The sequence below is a fragment of the Sorex araneus genome, chromosome 3, assembly GCF_027595985.1.
Source record: "Sorex araneus isolate mSorAra2 chromosome 3, mSorAra2.pri, whole genome shotgun sequence".
Classification (NCBI taxonomy): domain Eukaryota; kingdom Metazoa; phylum Chordata; class Mammalia; order Eulipotyphla; family Soricidae; genus Sorex; species Sorex araneus.
Genome location: NC_073304.1, coordinates 191,508,088 through 191,526,722, shown reverse-complemented (window position 1 = coordinate 191,526,722; position 18,635 = coordinate 191,508,088). Strand labels below are relative to the sequence as shown.

General features: G+C 43.2%; 1 protein-coding gene across 1 annotated transcript in view; it reads right to left on the bottom strand.

Moving 5' to 3' along the window:
- SMG6 (SMG6 nonsense mediated mRNA decay factor) overlaps window positions 1-18,635 on the bottom strand; it is a 282,134-nt gene that overhangs the window by 112,838 nt on the left and 150,661 nt on the right. The window contains exon 13 of the mRNA XM_055131114.1: window positions 9,854-10,055. Within this exon, the coding sequence (XP_054987089.1) occupies window positions 9,854-10,055 (202 nt within the window). The remainder of the gene's footprint in view (window positions 1-9,853; window positions 10,056-18,635) is intronic.

Here is an 18,635-nt window from a genome sequence, read left to right as displayed (position 1 = left end):
TTCTTCGTCAAAACCCTGAATGAACGATTTGAGCTTCTTCCTGTTCCTGGAGTGAGCTGAAATCAGTGGGCCACACTAGCACTCAACCGGGACAAATAGAGATGTTACTGGCCCCCGCTCAAGCAAATCAAAGATCAACGGGATGACAAGTGATACAAGTGATACACTAGTTCTCCCACTATAAACAGCTATAAAATACATGAGGCAATTCTTAGGCAGTGACTATAATCCCTAAGAGAAAAAAAAATTCATGAAATAAGTCTGTGACTGCTCAGTTTTTCGGCTTGGAGATAATATCCCAACCATGACATAGACTGTTGAATCCCAAGAAAATTATCGAAGTGCTGCTGAGGTGAAGAGGCAAAGAGCACAATTTCAGGCAGCTGCCAGTAAGGAAACAAACAGGAAGAAAGGGTACCAAGTCCTTGTGAGAATCCTCAATGAATAGGGAGGTGAAGGCCCATACAGAAGGAGGTCATGACCATCAGACACTTATCAGATGGCAGCTGTTAGAGGCTGAGAATAGAGCTGAGAGTAGAGCATATAACAGAAGGGCACTGCGTAAGGATAGGGGAGTTGGGAGTTCTAGTACTGCCAGTGATGAGATCTGAACACCTTGCTTATATCCCTTGGCCACCATCAACAATCTTTTGCATTGAGCAAAAGACTTATGTACAGTAAGTTCTCACTTAAGGTTATAGTTGATACATGATTAAAAGAGCAATGGTTTTTTGTTTTGTTTTTGGGATTTTGAGTCACACCTGGTGGTGCTTGGGGACTACTCCTGGAGGGGAGAAAACGGGGGTCTCTGAGTGGGATCTCCTATGTACAAAGCAGGTGCTCAGTCTTCTGAGCTATCTCTCTGTCTCCTGAAATTGCAATGTTAAGTAAAACAACATGTAATGAAAACAGGTTCTGAAACATCATTATTTCCCTCAATGTCAGCTGGAACTGTTTTTTCTCTCATAAACTTTATAATGAAATGACACTGAACAAAATGACATTATTACAGGACCTGCTGAATATGTGTGTGCATGTGTATATATATATACACCAGACTTGCTTACCTCACTGATCTTCAGGTTTTTAAGCATGCTATTCCCATCAGTTAACTCCGAGTCAATGTTCATTTATAAGCAACTCTAGCTGCAAGTTTGAAGTTCAGTGTTCTGAACTTTAGATGATCCTTAGATGCTGCACTATCCCTACCTTAAAGATTGCTTTTGTCCATGAACACACTTCCAAACAATGCAGGTCATCCTGGGCTTATATAGTCAATGTACTATAGGAGTATTCCCAAGAGTTTGCCAATAAAAAATCAGGTTCCCTCTTCTGAGACTCATATTCTAGACAATAGCATCTTATTATAACCAGACATTACAAGATTAAAAATTATTCAACCTCAGGGAAAAGAAGGTAAATTCAATTTGAGTATCCATTTCCCTAATATGGGCTTTTACTTCTTTGCAATAGGAGTCACATCCCTAGACCCTTGAGGAGCCATGTGGTGTTAAGGATCAAACTCAAGTTCCCATACATGCATGGCATATTCTTTGCCATTTGAGCCACATTCCCTCCATGTTGGCTATCCCTCTGCCCCCATATACGTCTTTGTTCATCTTTAGGAACTGGCATGGGAAATCAGATGGTCTCTCCTTCAAACAGGCCAAAAGTTTCCAACCTAGTGAGAAATCTAACTCCCAATGAAAATAAAAGAACTATAAGTGGTGTTACTCAACTATTCCATACTGACATTTAATTGTGTGTTCTAGACATGAATTGCTAGAACTGATTCCTTCAATCTTAGATGTGTCATTCCAGGCAAGTCCTTCCTTCAAATACTCACAGGGCTTTTCTGCAATTTAAATGAGGTAGCATAAAGCATTAATACATGGGGCCAGAGAGACAGCTGGGTTAAAGCACTTGCCTGCATGCAGCTGACACCGGTTCAATCCCTGGCATTGCATAGTCTCCTGAGCACTGCCAGAAATGATCCCTGATTACAGAGCCAGAAGTAAGCCCTGAGCACAGCTGGGTGTGCCCCCAAAACCAAAACAAAATATTAAACAATGCTTTAGTTGTGATAAGCTCTAAGTCAATCGATTGGTTCAAAACTTTTTCACCCCTTGGTTTTTGGGTCACTCACATCAATGCTCAAGGCTTACTCCTGACTCTGCACTAAGGCATTATTCCCAATAGTGCTTGGGGACCATGTGGAATGTGAGGAATTGAACCTGGCTTGGCCCTGTGCAAGAAAAGTACCCTATGCGCTGTACTATCACTCTAACCAAAGCTCAGAACTTTCTTGGGGAAGAAGAACAAGACAGTTCATTAGAAAAACATATTTATAATACTCTGGAGATATATACATAGATAGCTATGTATATATATATGTGTGTGTGTATACACACACACACACACACACACACACATATATCACTGTCACTGTCATCCTGTTGCTCATTGATTTGCTCGAGCAGGCACCAGAATGTCTCCATTGTGAGACTTGTTACTGTTTTTGGCATATCAAATACGCCACAGGTAGCTTGCCAGGCTCTGCCGTGTGGGTGAGATACTCTCGGCTCTCGGTAGCTTGCCGGGCTCTCCAAAAGGGGCTGAGAAACTGAACCTGGGTCGGCTGTGTGAAGACAAACACCCTACCCGGTGTGCTATCTCTCTCTCTCTATATATATATGTGTGTGTGTGTGTGTGTGCGCATATACATACAGTATATATATATATATATATGTATATATATATACATACATACATACTTATAATCTCCTTAGAATCTCCTGCCCCCATGCCAGGCTGTCTTCACCAGGGCCCCCTCAGCGGGGGCTGGGTTGAATTTCCCTCCCTGCCCCAAGCAGAGCCCTGGCAGCTGAAAACCTCCAGAACCTAGCCACAGTCAGGCTCAAGGCCATTCTCCACACTCTCAGACAAGCCTCACACATGAAGGAACCAGCAGAGGAATCCAGGTATGTGGGACCCATGGCTGAGATCTCCAAAATCGGGACTGCGCCTCCTCCACCCAGGTCTCCGTTTTCTAGTAGCTTGGCAGCCACACTCACAAACAGCGCCCCCCTGCCATGCCATGTAATCTCATCAACAGCCAAGGTCCAGAGACTATAAAATAAAGCTCCTGGAAGAGAGCAATGCAGAATCTCGCATGGCAGAGACTGGCAAGCTACCTGTGGTGTATTCAATATGCCAAAAACAGTAACAGTAATGGGCCTCATTCCCCTGACCCTGAATGCAACAGAGACCAATGAGACATTACTGGCGCCCTCTCGAGCAAACTGATGAGCGACTGGACGACAGTGATCACACACACACACTTTTTCTAAAAAGCTCAGAAAGCTATGGAGGTGAAAGTATGTGAACTCTCAGATAATGTGCTCTACATCAGCATTTCTCAAGCAGGTTCCACATGGCTCCCTTTGAGACTGCAGGGTATTTCAAGAGTGCCATGGGTGAAAAATCACATAAACGGGGTGCCAATCAATAGGACAGATGAAACACAGGGTCAGAAGGGGGCCAAAGTTGAGAAAAGGGTTGAGAAATATGGTTCTATATTCTAAAGTAAAAATATAATTAGGAAAATTATTCTTGAAATCTTTATTATTTTATACCTAGGGAAAAAAATCTTTTCCTGTTATCTATAACTCTAGCAGCTACCGAATTCCCAAAAGCAGAGGTTGTCAAAGTGAGGAGCCCAGACCATGAGCATTACCTGGAAACTTATTAGAAATCCAAAACTATTAATCTCTCTTTCCCATTAATCATAAAAACTTGCAGTGCATCCAGCGATTGGTATTTCCAACAAGCTCTCCCAGGGATCTGATGAACACTGAAGTGGGAGAATTACTATCCTAGAACCAAGAGAACACCCAGTTCTGACCTACCCATAAAACAGGCATAAAGATAACTGAATGTAAAATGGTCCATTTGGAGAGTTAGATTTACAAATTGTGCAGTAATTGATATATTATAGCATAAGAGTAATTCAGGTTTTTTGTTTGTTTGGGGGCCACACCCAGCTGTGCTCAGGGTTTATTCTTAGCTCTGCACTCAGGAATCACTCCTGGTGGGGCTTGGGGGACCAAATGGGGTGCTGGGGATCAAACTGAGGTCAGTCATGTGTAAGACAAATATCCTACCCGCTGTACTTTCACTCTGTCCCTATATATCTATATTTGCTCTAACAAATTACCACAAATTTAATGACTTAAAACAAAAGAGTTTAGGTCCTAGGATAATAGTTTCCTGACTTTTCCAGCATTCCTCCATCTTCAAAGCCAGTTTCATGCCATCTCTAAATTATTCTTTTCCCCATCTACCTTTCACTTGATTTCTGGCTCCATTATCATACTCTTTTGGATTCTGACACTTCCTCCTTATAAGGATCATGTTACAACATTAACCTCACTGGATAGTCAAGGATCTTCTTCTCATAACCTCGGCAAAGGCCTCGTTGCCTTATAAGGTAAACTTTTGATAGGTTGTGGGAATTAGATGAGAACCATCTTTTGGTACATTACTCTTACTCTGCCTTATTAAAGGGTAAGGATGTATGGCAAGTGTAGAACACCTCTTGGAAGCTTTTTCACTACTATTCACAGTTCAGAGGCCCAAAGTAAACTATCACACTAAAAAGGAAGTGATCAGAGAATGGAATTTCTTCTTGTCAGAGCAGCCCACAAGTCTAGGAAGGTCAAAAATTCCCATATAGCAGCGGGAGAAATGGCTCAAAGGTCTGGAGCTCCTGATTTGCACGAAGGAGCCCTGGATTTGACCTTTGGCACTGCATGGTCCCCTGAGCACGTTGTCAAGAATAGTTAAGTATGGTCTCCAAAAAGAAACAAAGGGAAGAAAGAAAGAAAGAAAGAAAGAAAGAAAGAAAGAAAGAAAGAAAGAAAGAAAGAAAGAAAGAAAGAAAGAAAGAAAGAAAGAAAGAAAGAAAGAGAGGGAGGGAGAAAGAGAGGGAGGGAGGGAGAGGGATGAAGGAAGGAGGGAAGGAAGGAGGGAAGGAAGGAAGGAAGGAAGGAAGGAAGGAAGGAAGGAAGGAAGGAAGGAAGGACAAATCTACTTAACAGATTTCCATGGAACATTACTAGGGAATTAATGGTATGGGTTTTATTTGGGGGCTTTGGAGACACACTAGGCAGTGCTCAAGGCGTATTCCTGGCTCTGTACTCAAGTGCACTCTGCACTCCTGGCAGGGCTTGGGGACCATACGGGGTGCTGAGGATCAAATCAGGGTAAGCTGCATTCAAAGCAAGCACCTTACCCACTGTACTATAGCCCTAGCCCCTAATACAATGATATATTAATAGCAAGTCAACATTCTTGAAGCAGTACCTTCATTGAGATACTATCAGCCCAACAAAATTCAGAGCGCCTTTCATTATAGATTCTAATTAACTTACATTGCTTCTCACATCTTTAAAATATGCTACAAACACTGTCCCTAACTAGAATGTATTTGTCTTATGTGCCTGGATCTTTTATGTTGTGTGTGTATGACAGTGTAATGTAGACATGCTCAGTATCTGTTGAATGATCTTCAAGGCTGAACCAAATGTTTGGTTAATCACTACTAGCAATAAAACTGTTCATGTTGAAACTACCAATGAGTCCTCATAATATTTTACTTTTGTTTTGCTTTGTTTTGGGACCACACCCAGCAATGCTTAGGGCTTATTCCTGGCTCTGCAACCAAGAATTATTCCTAGTGGTGCTTGGGAAACCATACTGGATTCTGGGGATCGAACCTGAGACAGCTGCATGCAAGGCAAATGCCCTACCCACTGTACTATCACCCTGGCACCTCTTTTACATTTTTTAGAGGTGTATACTAGAAACTGGAGAAAATAGTCGTCTTTCTCATATGTCTAAAACTTCAAGAATTCATTAAGATTCCATCTAATACATTCACACTAATCTTCTGGATTAGTCATGGAAATGACCCATATGGGTTTGTCATCATTCTTCAGCTTTCTCTTGAGTTTTAGTAACCTATTTTATAAAATGAAGGTTCTAATACTTACTTGGCAGGCTTACAGCGAGGGCATAATGATGTATGGAATTACAAAGTCTAGGTACTAATATTCTGAATATTCAGATGTCATTTTTCCCTACCATAAATTATAAAGCAGAGGAAAGGGAAAGAAGTGTGGGTATCATTTTATGCAGGAAAGCTAGAGAAGGCCCAATGAGGTGACATTTAGAAGGGAATAAGACAGCCACACAGGGATCTGGTGCTTCAGATTAGGAGGAGAGCAAATGCAAAGGCATGAGTCCTTGGTTTACTTGTTCCAAGAATACTTCAATGAAAGTTAAGCAAAATGGATAAGAGAACAGTAGGAAGAAAGACAAAAGAGTTAGGAGGTGGAGGTGGTATCAGATCACTGAGAGCATGAAAACATTGGTTTATAAAGTGGGGGGAAGGGGGAAGAAGGGGGGGGAGAGAGAGAGAGAGAGAGAGAGAGAGAGAGAGAGAGAGTTAGTTACCTTGCATGCAGTGGACTATGGTTATCAGCATACCCAGCACCACAGATGGTTGCCCAAGCCCACCAGGAGTAATCTCTGAGAACAGAGCCAGGAGTAAGCCCTGAGCACAACTGGATGTGGCCCCCAAACCAAAACTAACCAACCAACCAAACAAACAAAAAAAGCCCAAATAATTGTTCTATATTCTAAATGAGATTAGCTCTATTTAATAATAGAGAAGTGATACAATTTTACTGATTTTCTAAAAATATCATTCCAGGAGTCAGAGAGATAGGACAAGAGTTAAGATCCTTGCTTTGCATATGCCCATCCATGATTTAACTCCCAGCACTGTATATGGTTGGTCGTCCCCCAAGCACCACCAGGACTGACCCCTGAGCAGAGTGATATTAGCCCCTGATCACTACCAGGTGTGCCATCCCCCTTACCCCCTCAATTAAAAAAAATTTTAAAAAAAATCACTTCAGGAGTTAAAGACCTAGCTAAATGGGAGGCAGCCCATGCTTTGCATTTAGGAGGCCCAGGTTCAATTCCCAGTCAGTGGTCCTGAGTATACCAGGAGCAACCCTAGAGTACCAAACTAGGAGTAGTCCCTGAGCACTGTCAGGTAAGTCCTCCTGTGTCCCCAACCACTTCAGGTGCTCTGCTGAGGCAGCGGGGAGAGGAAATAGAGAAACCAGCTCAAAAGCATTTCCATTTAGCAAATTTCAATATATCAAATAAAGCTGTAGTGTTCAGTATGAATTATATTTGTACTAATTTTGAAGTACAAAAAAACCGCAAACATGAATAGCAGATAGCACAGCAGGTAGACATTTGTTTTGCACTCAGTTGACAAGAGTTTGGTCCTGGCATCCCATATAACCTTGGCACTACCAGGAATGACTCCTAAGTGTAAAGCCAGGAGTAACCCCTGAGCACCATCAGGTGTATCCCAAAAACAAAAACCAAGAATTTTGAGACACGTCATCCTAAAGTCAAATATGGCATTTACTAATATGGCATGACTAAAGAAAGAACAGGTTTAGGGAGAGAAAATGAGACAAAATCTGGAGACCTTATGTCTGACATCGATTTCACAATCCTTGGAGTGGAGACCTACCTTAGACTAAATAAGCTGCAACTGTTTCAGAGAGTCTGTGAATCACCACTACAGGCTGAAGACAGACTGCCAGTCCTGTGTTCTCTGGCTGTATTATATATGTATCATAAAGTATACAAAGCATATCATACTTACAATAACACATGCATATATTATATATATGTATTACATATTGTCAACAAAATTTGGAGAGCTAAGAAAGCACAGTAAGTATGAAGCTAATCAGGTATGAAACTAAATATGCAGAATCTTCCTTGTCCTGCACAGCTGACCCAATAATCAAAAGGACCAGGAATCGAAACTACCTTGAAACCACTGAAGAATAGGAGTAAGACCCTCTGGCCCAAGTCATAGTCCATTTACATATATTCCCTTTGCTTAAATTTCTGTAAGCAGATAATGGTTCTAAACATTGACATATTAAAAACCCACCCACTTTTTATTCCATTTTTTATTCCATTTTTCTTCTAATTCTTCTAACTCGGCATCTTCCAAAGGTGTAAACTTGTTTTTAACTGTTCTCATTTTCACATACTACAACTTCTCAATATTATCCCCTTATGAGATAAGAAGAGCAAAATGTATTCCAAATTTTCATTGAAAGAGCAAAAAATGAGAATATTCTCTTGGAAAAGAGGAGCTATCATAGTCCAAAGATCCATAGTCATTAAAAGCATCCATAGTGGGTGGGTTTTTAAATGTCTAGAACCATTATCTGCTTACAGAAATTTAAGCAAAGGGAATATATGTAAAGAATCTGGCTGTAAGGAATCAATTCAGAGTTTAAATTGGTTGGGAACAGTCCTTTTATTCAATAAAAAGTTGAGAACAGTCCTTTGGTTCAATAAAGCAAAGACTGGTTAAAGAAATTTTGACATAAAAGACAATACTGTTATCACTAGAAATGAGTCCAAATTAGACTGTATTAAAGATGGTAATAAAAAAAATAGTGATAATGGGTACGTAGCTCAATAGTACAGTATATGCTTTACATGTATGAGGTCCTAAATTCAATCCCTGGTATTTCCAACACATTAAGTGAAAAGAGACTACCAATAGTATATAATGAGTCCCAATTTTGTTATAAAAATGCCATAACTAACGTATCCTAGAAGCTAAATATGATTATATATTATGAGCAAGGAAACAGTGTTGCTACCTCTGGGTAGAAGAAATATGGTTAAATTTTTCTTCTTTCTACCTTTTACAATGCTCATATACTCTTTTCTACCAAGAAAATGTTTTTAAAATTAATTACAACTTAATGTCTGCAACTTATTTTTACCATTTGACTTAAAAACAAACAAAAAAACCCAAACCAAAAAACTACTAAAGACCAACCTCTGTCTCTCTAAATTTTCATCTGGGTCAAATCGACTTCCTCCTGAGAAGCCATTTGTAGATTCTTCCCCAAAGGCCCTTCTCTAGGGGATTATGATGCTAATAACTCTGAAGAGAGGTCAATCCCAGGGTTCCCTGGGCCAGTGCAGGAGACTCTGCTCCCAGGGCCTAAGGGTGCTGCTTCCCCATCTGAGCAACCATTACACAAGAAGGTGAAGTAGAAGGAACCCTACTGTCCACACCTGGTTGAAGATCCAACTATTAAACAGAGACTATGAGTTCCATAGTCCCCACCAGGGCAACAGGCAATGCGCTTTGTTTTCTATAAACAGACAGACAAGAAAAAATGTTCAGGTTAAAATATATCCTTAGAGAAAGAAAAAATAGAAACCAGGCTGTGGGGAATGCTTCATATTCCTAAAAGCTTTTTTTGTAAGTTAACACATGGTGTCTGCTTCTCTCTAGTCACCTATTTATCACTCTCCTCCTTAGAGAAGGGAAAAAGCCCTGGCTGTTTTCCTAGTGCAGTTTTGTGGCTGGGGGGAAGGAGGAGAGGGGGGAGGAAGGAGGGTGCTTTAAGCATGATGCAAACCATTTGGAGCTAAGTGAGAGCACTGCCAACACAAGCTGCACTATTTAAACAAGTGAGGAAATGATCGTATATACAACATGCCAGCGAGCACACACACACACACCAAAGGAAGTCGAGAGGGCTTTTTTTTTTTTCAGGACACAGAGCTGGATGTCAACGGCTAAAAGGTCGATATTTTCCCTTAACACCCTTCTCAATGACTTAATCATGTTCCGTTTGCACAGAAAACTTCCCAAGAATAAAAAAGTCTGGAGAATTAAGAGGAGGGGTGAATGGGGAGGGATGTTTGGCCTGGAGCTGACCTTATCCGAGGTTTTCTCCACGTAGCAGGGGTCCTGAGGGGCAGCCAGCAAGGGGACAAAGCCAGAGAGAAGCCGATCCTCTTCCAGAGTAAGAAGGGTGAGGTCATCATCCGAGTCCTTGTACAGTGGCACCTCAGACTGATTCACGGCAGTCAGTATGTTACAGAAATCGGCCAGCATTGACCACACATCCACGGCAACCCTGTGAGGGATAAAGAAAAGATGAGCACCTCTAAACAGGAATGGTTAGGGCCTGGAGACGGATGCCAGGGTTAAGACACTTGCCTTTCAGCTGCCAACCTAAGTTAGATCTCAGTACCACATATGGTCCCCCAAACCTACCAACAGGAGGGATCTCTGAGCAGAGAGCCACGAGTAAACAGTACCACCACATGTGGCTCCCAATCAAACCAACCAACCAAACAAACAAGAAAAAAGAGGAACAGTTATGAAGTATTCTAAGCACTTATGAAAAGGGCGAAACTTGTGACAAAAGTTTAATGCTGGCATCTGCCAAGAAATCTTACCCCAAAACTAGATACAAAATTTCCGTTATTGCAATCTGGTGTGTGCTTGCCTCATTTTAAAAAAGGTTGAAATTGATGAGAAGGAGTTCTTAATCCTAACCAGAAAGGAAAAAGAATTTAGACAATCAGTTGCCTAATGCAGGCTCCGACGCTTTTCCAGACAGTGTGCCTGAGACATTTCTCAAATGCCCTATAGAAACTCAGTGCCTAAGGCAGCTCAAAGAATCTCTGCGCTGCCATCCAACCAAGTCAGTGCCACAGAGACAGCTACAGAGTACCAATCTCTCTACCTCCTGCACAACTGTGGGGACTGTCACAACACTGAAAATTCTGTTTCCCCCTTGCCACCAATATACAAACAATGCCTTAAAAAAAAAATCTCTTCCTATATAAGCAGGAAAACAAAAACACACCCAACAAAAACTTTATTCCTGTCCAGTCAAGATCCTCCCAGGAAGGTAAAGTTTCCATGCATTTTAGCAGATGAATCAGTATCAGTATTGTCTCAGCCACCTCACTCCCTCTCCTTTCCCTTCCTTCAGCTGTGGAAGGTTTAATAAAAGAACGTCCAACCACTCTCATTTGCCTGAGACTGTCCCAGTTTTAGTAAAGAAAAGGTCCACATTTCCAAAAATCCCTTATCACAAGCAAACTTGGTCATCCTCGCTGTTTATCACCAGAACCTGACTAAACTAGGAAAAAAAAAAAAAACATGAAAACCAAAATTCTGTCTATGCCCAGTTCAAACTCCAGGAACAACAACAACAAAAATTTTTAAAGGTTCATTTCTCTGTCAGCATCATCTGTCAAAAATCTATTATGGTTATTCAGATCCCTGCTTTGGTGGGAGTTACAGAAACTTACAGTTTTCTTTTTGCCTGCCCAAGGCACAGCTCAAATGGCCAAACTGTGGTCAGATCCAGGGCCTACCAAGTCTACAAACTTGGCTTTCTTCTCCAGAGGACCACCAAACTAGGAAGTCTGGGACAAAAAGTAACTTATGGATACTAAGCTGTATTCCAGAAGGAGTGAGGTACATAGGAGAATAATGAAGAAAGGCTTTCTAATTAGGTTCAAGAAGTGGTGGCAAGAGGAAAGATGCAAAGAGAGCCATACCAAGTGAAATCCTGGAATCTTCCCAGAAGTTACTGCGCATGAGCCAAAAATGCTTGGGAGGGGCCTCAGATCTTAGCAATTTGTTTCCCTGGAGGCTAGACACCTTTGAGAGATAGTAGGAAAGAAGGCATTCAAGGAACACTCTACTGAAGGTGATGTAGGTGGAGAAAGTGGACTGAAGTGTGGGGACGCCCTGACTGGACCCAGGTGAGAGGAGCTTGCACTAGTTTATTTACTGTAATCACGGCACTAGGAAAAGGCAATGAAATGAAACATCTTGTTTTCAGGAGTGTCCTGGGAACCAGGCAGAACTGCCCCATTAATCACACAACGGCACATAATCAACACACGTGTACAGCAGAAGTAACTCACTTCGCAGGCTTTGCCTAGGAAAAAGCATATGTTTTAGAAGAATCACCAAAGGGACAGAGGGACAAGAGTTTTCTAAAGTCTCTCTCTGCACAGACACCAACAACCAGACTCATTCACAAAGCTCCATCTTTTGGCTCAGCTGGGTTTGGCTGTCAAAAATGTTTAAATATGGAAAAAAATAAATAGTTGCAACACGTTTCTGTGCAGAGATCTGCCTGAGCCCCTTTGTGATGTAATGGGAAACACGGCATTCAGGCTACCAGCTGTAGAATAAACAGAACTTTGAGGGTTAAAAGGAACTGAACTTTCCACGACCCCATCTGCAGAGAAGAAAATAATAAGAGGAATGATGCACTGCCCCACAGCTCTGATAGTTTATCCTCCAGTCCCGGCTGCAGAGACAAGCACCGGATGTGATAGGGCTGCTCAGGGCCGCCTCCGAGGTTAGCGCTGCCCATGGGAGACGCTCAGGGAGGCTCTTCCAGCTCCCCGCTTCCTCCCCCAGTGCCCTGCTGGCCACTTGAGCCCACTGCCTGAGTTCAATCCCACAGCGCTGGGGAGCTCTGGCCAACAGGCACTGCTCGGCTGCAGAGCAGCAATTTGGAAAATAAACAGGAAAGACGACAGTGAGAAGGAAGAAGGTGAAAAGTCTCCCAGCTGAATTCTTGGCTTGGAGGCCTTGGTTGGTGCTGTGCAGGTCAAGGCTGTTGCAGGACATAGCTGGGGGTGGGGGGTGTGGGTAGCAGCATCCCAAGCCAGGGAGAGGCGGCAGAAAATTACCCACGGCTGCCACAGTGGGAGGCCCCACTTCCCTCTCTCATCCTCCCACCCCTACCATCTTGGATCCAAGACGAAGAAATATGTGGTACCATGTGGTTCTCATTACCATGCTCTCCTGTTCCCTAAGGCTCAGATAAACCAAAACTGACTCCTCCCAGAGATTACTGGCCACCACTAGGGACCCCTGCCCACATCTGCCTTTTGCCCATTACCACCCACCTTGTGCCAAAACCTTAAGACTCAATGCAAAAAATGAAATAGATGCGAGTTCCTACCCCGGTGCTGATTTGTACGACAGCAGTCAATGCCAAAAGACATAGGAAGTGTCCTGAGTTCCCAACTCAGAAAAATAAAATGGACCAAGGGCCAAGCTAGACCAAGCAGAACCAAGGGAACACAACAAACGCTTCAACAGAAGGCCATTTCTGCTTGAATTCTTTTCAAATGGTCTTTTGAACTCTGATTCTGAGTTAGCCCCCCTCCTTTTTTTTTCAGTATCGCAGTGGGATTGATTGCCCATGCTCACTTCAGAATTTATCATCATCTCTTACTGAGTACCACGAACATGAACACAACTAACCCAGCACCACGAGCTACATGGTAACTCTCTACAGTGAATGTGGGCTATCACAGTGTTAGGAAATAAAGGGCAGAGGCTGGGGGGAGGTCTGAACTCAGAAATTAAGATATTTGCAAAAGGAAGAGGTGATTCCTGAAACTTGGTCAATACATCACCCTTACTTACCTCAATCAGACCTTTAGGCTGAAAAGTCAGTTCTGTGGGTGAACCCAGAGTTTCCTGTCTGAGTAGAAGGGAACAAACTTAAGTTTTTTCACTCTAGTTCCTTATCCTAGTTAGGAGGGGCTATCAACTTCCACCAACCTTCAACCAACCCACCACAGTCCTTGGGTCCTAAAGGAGTCAAGGCTGGCATGGATGGAGAAAGAAGACTAAAGTCAAATTCTGCTGGCTATGACTTTTAAACAGTTCCCAATCTATGGAAGTGCTTGGGAAATGACCGCCTGAGAAGTTTTTCAGACACTCTCTATTAGTTCAGAATAGACGCTCCGAGAGTACACACACTGGGCTTGTTCTGATTCCAAGGCATGTTTTGGGGACTTTCTGAGCTCACTAAAATTAGGGTGTGCTTTTCACCAAGCAGACACAAAGCAGTCAGAGAATGTGAAACTGTGCCCAGTGAGTCCGTTTTTGGTTTTCAGAATGGTGGCTCTCAGCAGCCATGAAGTGGTGAGTGTACAGGAATCAGAGGTTGCAGGATGACCCAGAGGCCCAACCCCACAGAACCGCACACACCAGGAAAGCAGACCCCTGGCTGGAGGCTGATCACCAGATCTTAGTTCGGAACAAACAGGAGTGGCTAGTTAGAGGTATGCATTCAGGAACAAGGCTCACTCACTTCCCCACAGACATGCATTCACTTACTCTACCAGGAAAGAAAAAAATAAGAGTTAATTTACTTTTTATTGCCTCAGAATTCCAAGGTTTAATGTAGCTGTCAGTTTGAGTGCAGTGCAGCTGCTGGCCGATACAATGCAGCCCAGGCCAGCCCAGGTGACTGGGGAAACACATTTCACAGAAATGAACCAACACACACTCTTGGCTGGTTGTTTGGGGGATATTGACTTGGGGAATCAGATTAACCCTTTCGGAAGGGGTCAGTTCTGCAAACGGCAATAGAAAAGCAGCTTCAGTCTCTGGAACTGAGAAACCCATTTAATCTTAGGCAGACTAAGAGGTTTCTGTGTTCCTACAATTTTGGAGTTTTCTCATACAAGATGTTATTCAATTACAACATGTTCCGAAAGATTAAAGTATGAGATATGTGAGGCAAGTTATACCACACTTCCTAGAACTTAGAAAGAAAGGCAGTTCTGCCAGCTTTATAGGGAAGAGGTCAGGTAAGATCTTTTTCTGCAAGTTCCATCCGGGGCAGGACCAATGGAGGGGGACAATTTGGAAAGAGTGGAGTGCGAAGGCCCTACCAGAGCTCACACCATCTTTCTGGCAAATCTTAGGAGGACCAAGTCCTCACACACCCCTTCGTATTTTTACTGGGGGAACAGGCTGACTGGTGATTAATATCAAGTACAATGACCCCATGTTACAAGCCTGCAGGGGCCTGTGGAGGTGGCCATTTCCTGTGTAATACCAGCTTGTTTAAACACTAACATTCAAACTCCACAGCTGCAGAACAAACCCGGAAAGAGTTGAGTGAGAAGAAGCCCTGCATTGTGTTTTGGAGTTATGGAAGATCAGAGAAGTAGTACAGATGGAAAACGAGTTGGGTCTTTTGGATCCTGGGGTGAAGAGCTCTGGAAATACGGCCAAGATGAAGAGAAACTAAGCATAAGGAAGCTGAAAAATAGAAAGCCCAAGGACTGCACACATAGACAAAAGGCCATACAAGAGAAAGACTTCTAAGAGATGCAATGTCCTCTTCATAAAACTTGTCTGCTGATGGGCCATTACAGTCTAGCTCCCAACTTTCCACACAGGATTCATGGACAACATGAGACTCTTAAAGCAGACATAAACCCAAATCCAGCAAGGCAGGTGGAGGTTAAAAAAAGTTTTGGGGCTGGAACAATAGTATAGCGGGTAGCCTTACATACAGCTGGCCCGGTTCAACCCCCAGCACCCTATATAGTTTCCTGAGCACCTCCAGGAGGAACCCCTGAGTGCAGAACTAGGAGTAAGTTCTGGTTTTGAGCACCACCAGGTGTACCACCTCCCTTCTCCATGCCCCCCCACCCCCCACTCAAAGAACATTTTCTAGTATGGGACAAGAAAGATAGTACAGGAGTGAAGGTGCTTATCTTGCATGTGGCAGATCTGGGTTCATCTCCAGCAATGTTATAGTCCCTGAGCCCCATCAGGAGTGACCCCTGAACACAGAGCCAAGAATAAGTCCTTGAGCACTGCTAGGTGTGGCCCCCAAATAAACAAAAGAACAGAATCTGGTTTTAAAATACTTGCCCTTGAAAAGCTAAGATATCATGCCAAATCTGTTTTCAGAGAGTGGAGGATCTGGTTCTGCTGGCATCTTATGCTAGATAGCTCAAAAGGTCCTAAACTGAGGTAGTAATTGTGTGGGGGCGGGGAAGGGGTGGGAGAGGCAGAAATCTATGTAGATCTCTTGGAGATTTAGGAACTATAGAGAATCTTGAAGATTTCATCATGATACACAGAAGAGATAAAGGTGTCAGAGCCCATTGTTACTGGAGTTAAGACATGGACAGCAAGAAACCATCCTCCAAGAATAACAACTGCTTATTAAATGGCAACTAAAGAATATAAAACTCAGTTAAAGATGATCCCTTCTGCCTTTCTAGTTTATACAAACAAGTCAACATGGGCTCTTGAAAGAGTGCCCAAGTTAAATGAATTCTACCCTATAGGGCAAATCAAATTCTGAAGCTCAGTCATTTTGCGCTATTCTAAGAATATAAACTCTGTGTTCTAAGCAGTACAGCCGGAGCTCTATTGCTAAAACAGGTCACAGTAACCTCATTCCAGGATTTCCCAAGTACTGGAGCACCTCTAGTATGCTTCTCTCAACATCTCTCTAAGCCAGTGCCTCACTTGATTTCAGTTCTCTCGAGCTACACTCCTATAGATACCCTCTGTCATATCATTATGGTATGTGAAACCCATCAGCACTCTGTTTGGGAAAGAGCAGCCCCCAGGGGACCTCAACATCTCCACAGCATGAGTGGAGCCCTCAGTGGCCTCCCTGGTGCGGATTCTCACGGTTCCTGCCTCTCTGAATTTTCAGTTGTAACCACTCCAACACATCTTCTTAGTTTAGCACACACTGGACCCGAATAACCTCAGCCCGGAGCTGGAAAGTACTCTCCCTGGGGTCAGTTGTACCCTGCTGGGGTCAGACTAAAGTCTTAGGCCAACACCCCTTCCTCTCATAAGGAGTCCTATGGGAGGAGTGGGGAGGGGACTTGGGTTCCAATCGTGGGAGAGATCACGTGCACCCCACACTCAGCACTTGGAGGAAGAGGAACCCCCTGGTGCCAGGCTGTAGTGCTGACGCCCGACCCGGAGCCAGGGAGACGGGGTGGGGAGCCAGGGTAGCAAAGGGGCTTCCCACAGTCACCACCACTTCCTTCAGGGAAGTGCTGATGGACTATTACTTAGTGACCTCCTAAAATGCCCTTTTAGGGAAGATGTATTAAGCGTCCTTGAAGGGGTGCTGATTAGACTTGGGGTTAGTTCTTATTTCAAAGCTGCCCTATGAGGACGAGTGAAGTAGCTGTTTTTTTTGAAACTCAGATTTTCTATCTTGTCTACAGAATCCTACACGTAGGTTCCCTGAGCAAATGAGCTTACTGCAAACGCTAAACATATATATCTGTGACAGTACCACAGAGTGCTCCCTATAAGAGTTACAGCATGCTCTATAGACTATACAAGACAAACCATGGAAAAGCACCAAGTCCAGGAATTTCTGGAGCCTTCTTTTTTTTTTTAAAAAACAGTCCTCCAATCCAACAGTGTGATAAATGCATCCGAGCTACAATTAGGAAGATATATAGCATCAGAATGCGAAGGTCTGGGCAGCCTGGTGAAACGCGGGCTCTCCAGAGCCCCAGCTATGTTTCCCATTATGTAACCCTGGTCATGGGCAGACAGCCAGACTCCAAATGAAAAAGAGACTCTGGCTTGGCACTGGTTCTATTTTCCTATCCTCATTCGGGGTCAGCGCAGTGTCATACAGCTGCAGAGAAAGCTCTGGGGATTAAACCTGGGAAAACCTCCAAGACCAGGACCTGGGTTCAAGTACCAGCTGAAAGCAATAAACCAACTGCCACAGCTGGGCTAGGTTTGGATGTTCTCAAAGTCCCCTGACTCTTTCACTTACTGAGAACTAGAGATCAAGATGAGGGAAAATTTGGCTTCAGCGGAGAGTATGAAATGAGGTAGGTTGTCCCACTGCCCTTGCCTTGCCAAAGGTCCTGGGATACGAGAGGTCACTCTGCTCAGTCTCTTGGAAGCTTGTTGCTCTGCTCCTCTCCATCACCTGACATTCACAACTTTCCTCGTGCTTACTTGGTAAAGTGGGAAGCAGCTGCCTCTCCTTTCTACAAGAGCCTGTAGGAAAAACTGGGATCTGTGCTCCTCTCTCAAGCCAACACTGGTAGACCTCCAAACATGATGGCCTGTTTTAAATAGACAAAGTGCTTTATATTATCTCTATAGTGACCTTCGACAACTTGCCACAGCCTTCTAAAGTCTTTTGTACCAATATCTCTGGGGATATAAGGCCACCCTACTACAGTCCCACATGGGTATAAACGGGAAGTCAACATATTACATGCCAACTCTAACATAAACACTGAGTACAATACATGGCATTGATATCTTGTCCTTATCACCCTTCGATGTCAGTGATGTTCTGTCACCATCATCCCAAATATTTCATATATGTTGAATTGGTTAATACAGAGAACAGATTTGATCAGAAAAGGGACATGGAATAAAGAAGAGAAAACCAAGGAGACGAATGATGAATTTTGGCATTCTAGTGATGAATTTAGGGAAGTGAAAGATGCTTTGAATTGTTTCTTTAACTGTAGCAGGAAAGAGGTACAAATTTCAAAAGAGGGAACAAATGAAAGGAACAAGTTTAAGAATGAAAAAAGAGAGCAAATGTGTCAGGGAAATAATTTGACAGTGGGGGGTTCTGGAAAAAAAGTTAACCGAAACATAGGCAATCTAGTCATTTCCTTCTGAGTCTCCTGAGAACGTTCTTAAACCCTCCCCAAAATGAAGATCAGCACAAGGACCCAAAGGGTGTCAGAGGGATTATTGTTCTGACATCCATAGAACTATCTGGAGAATGTTATTCCCAATGGCTTTAAAAGGCTCCAGGCCAGGGGTGTAGCTCAGCAGTGGAGCAAGTGTGAGGCCCTGGATTTGATAAAAAAAAAAAAAAAAAAAGAAAGAAAGGAAA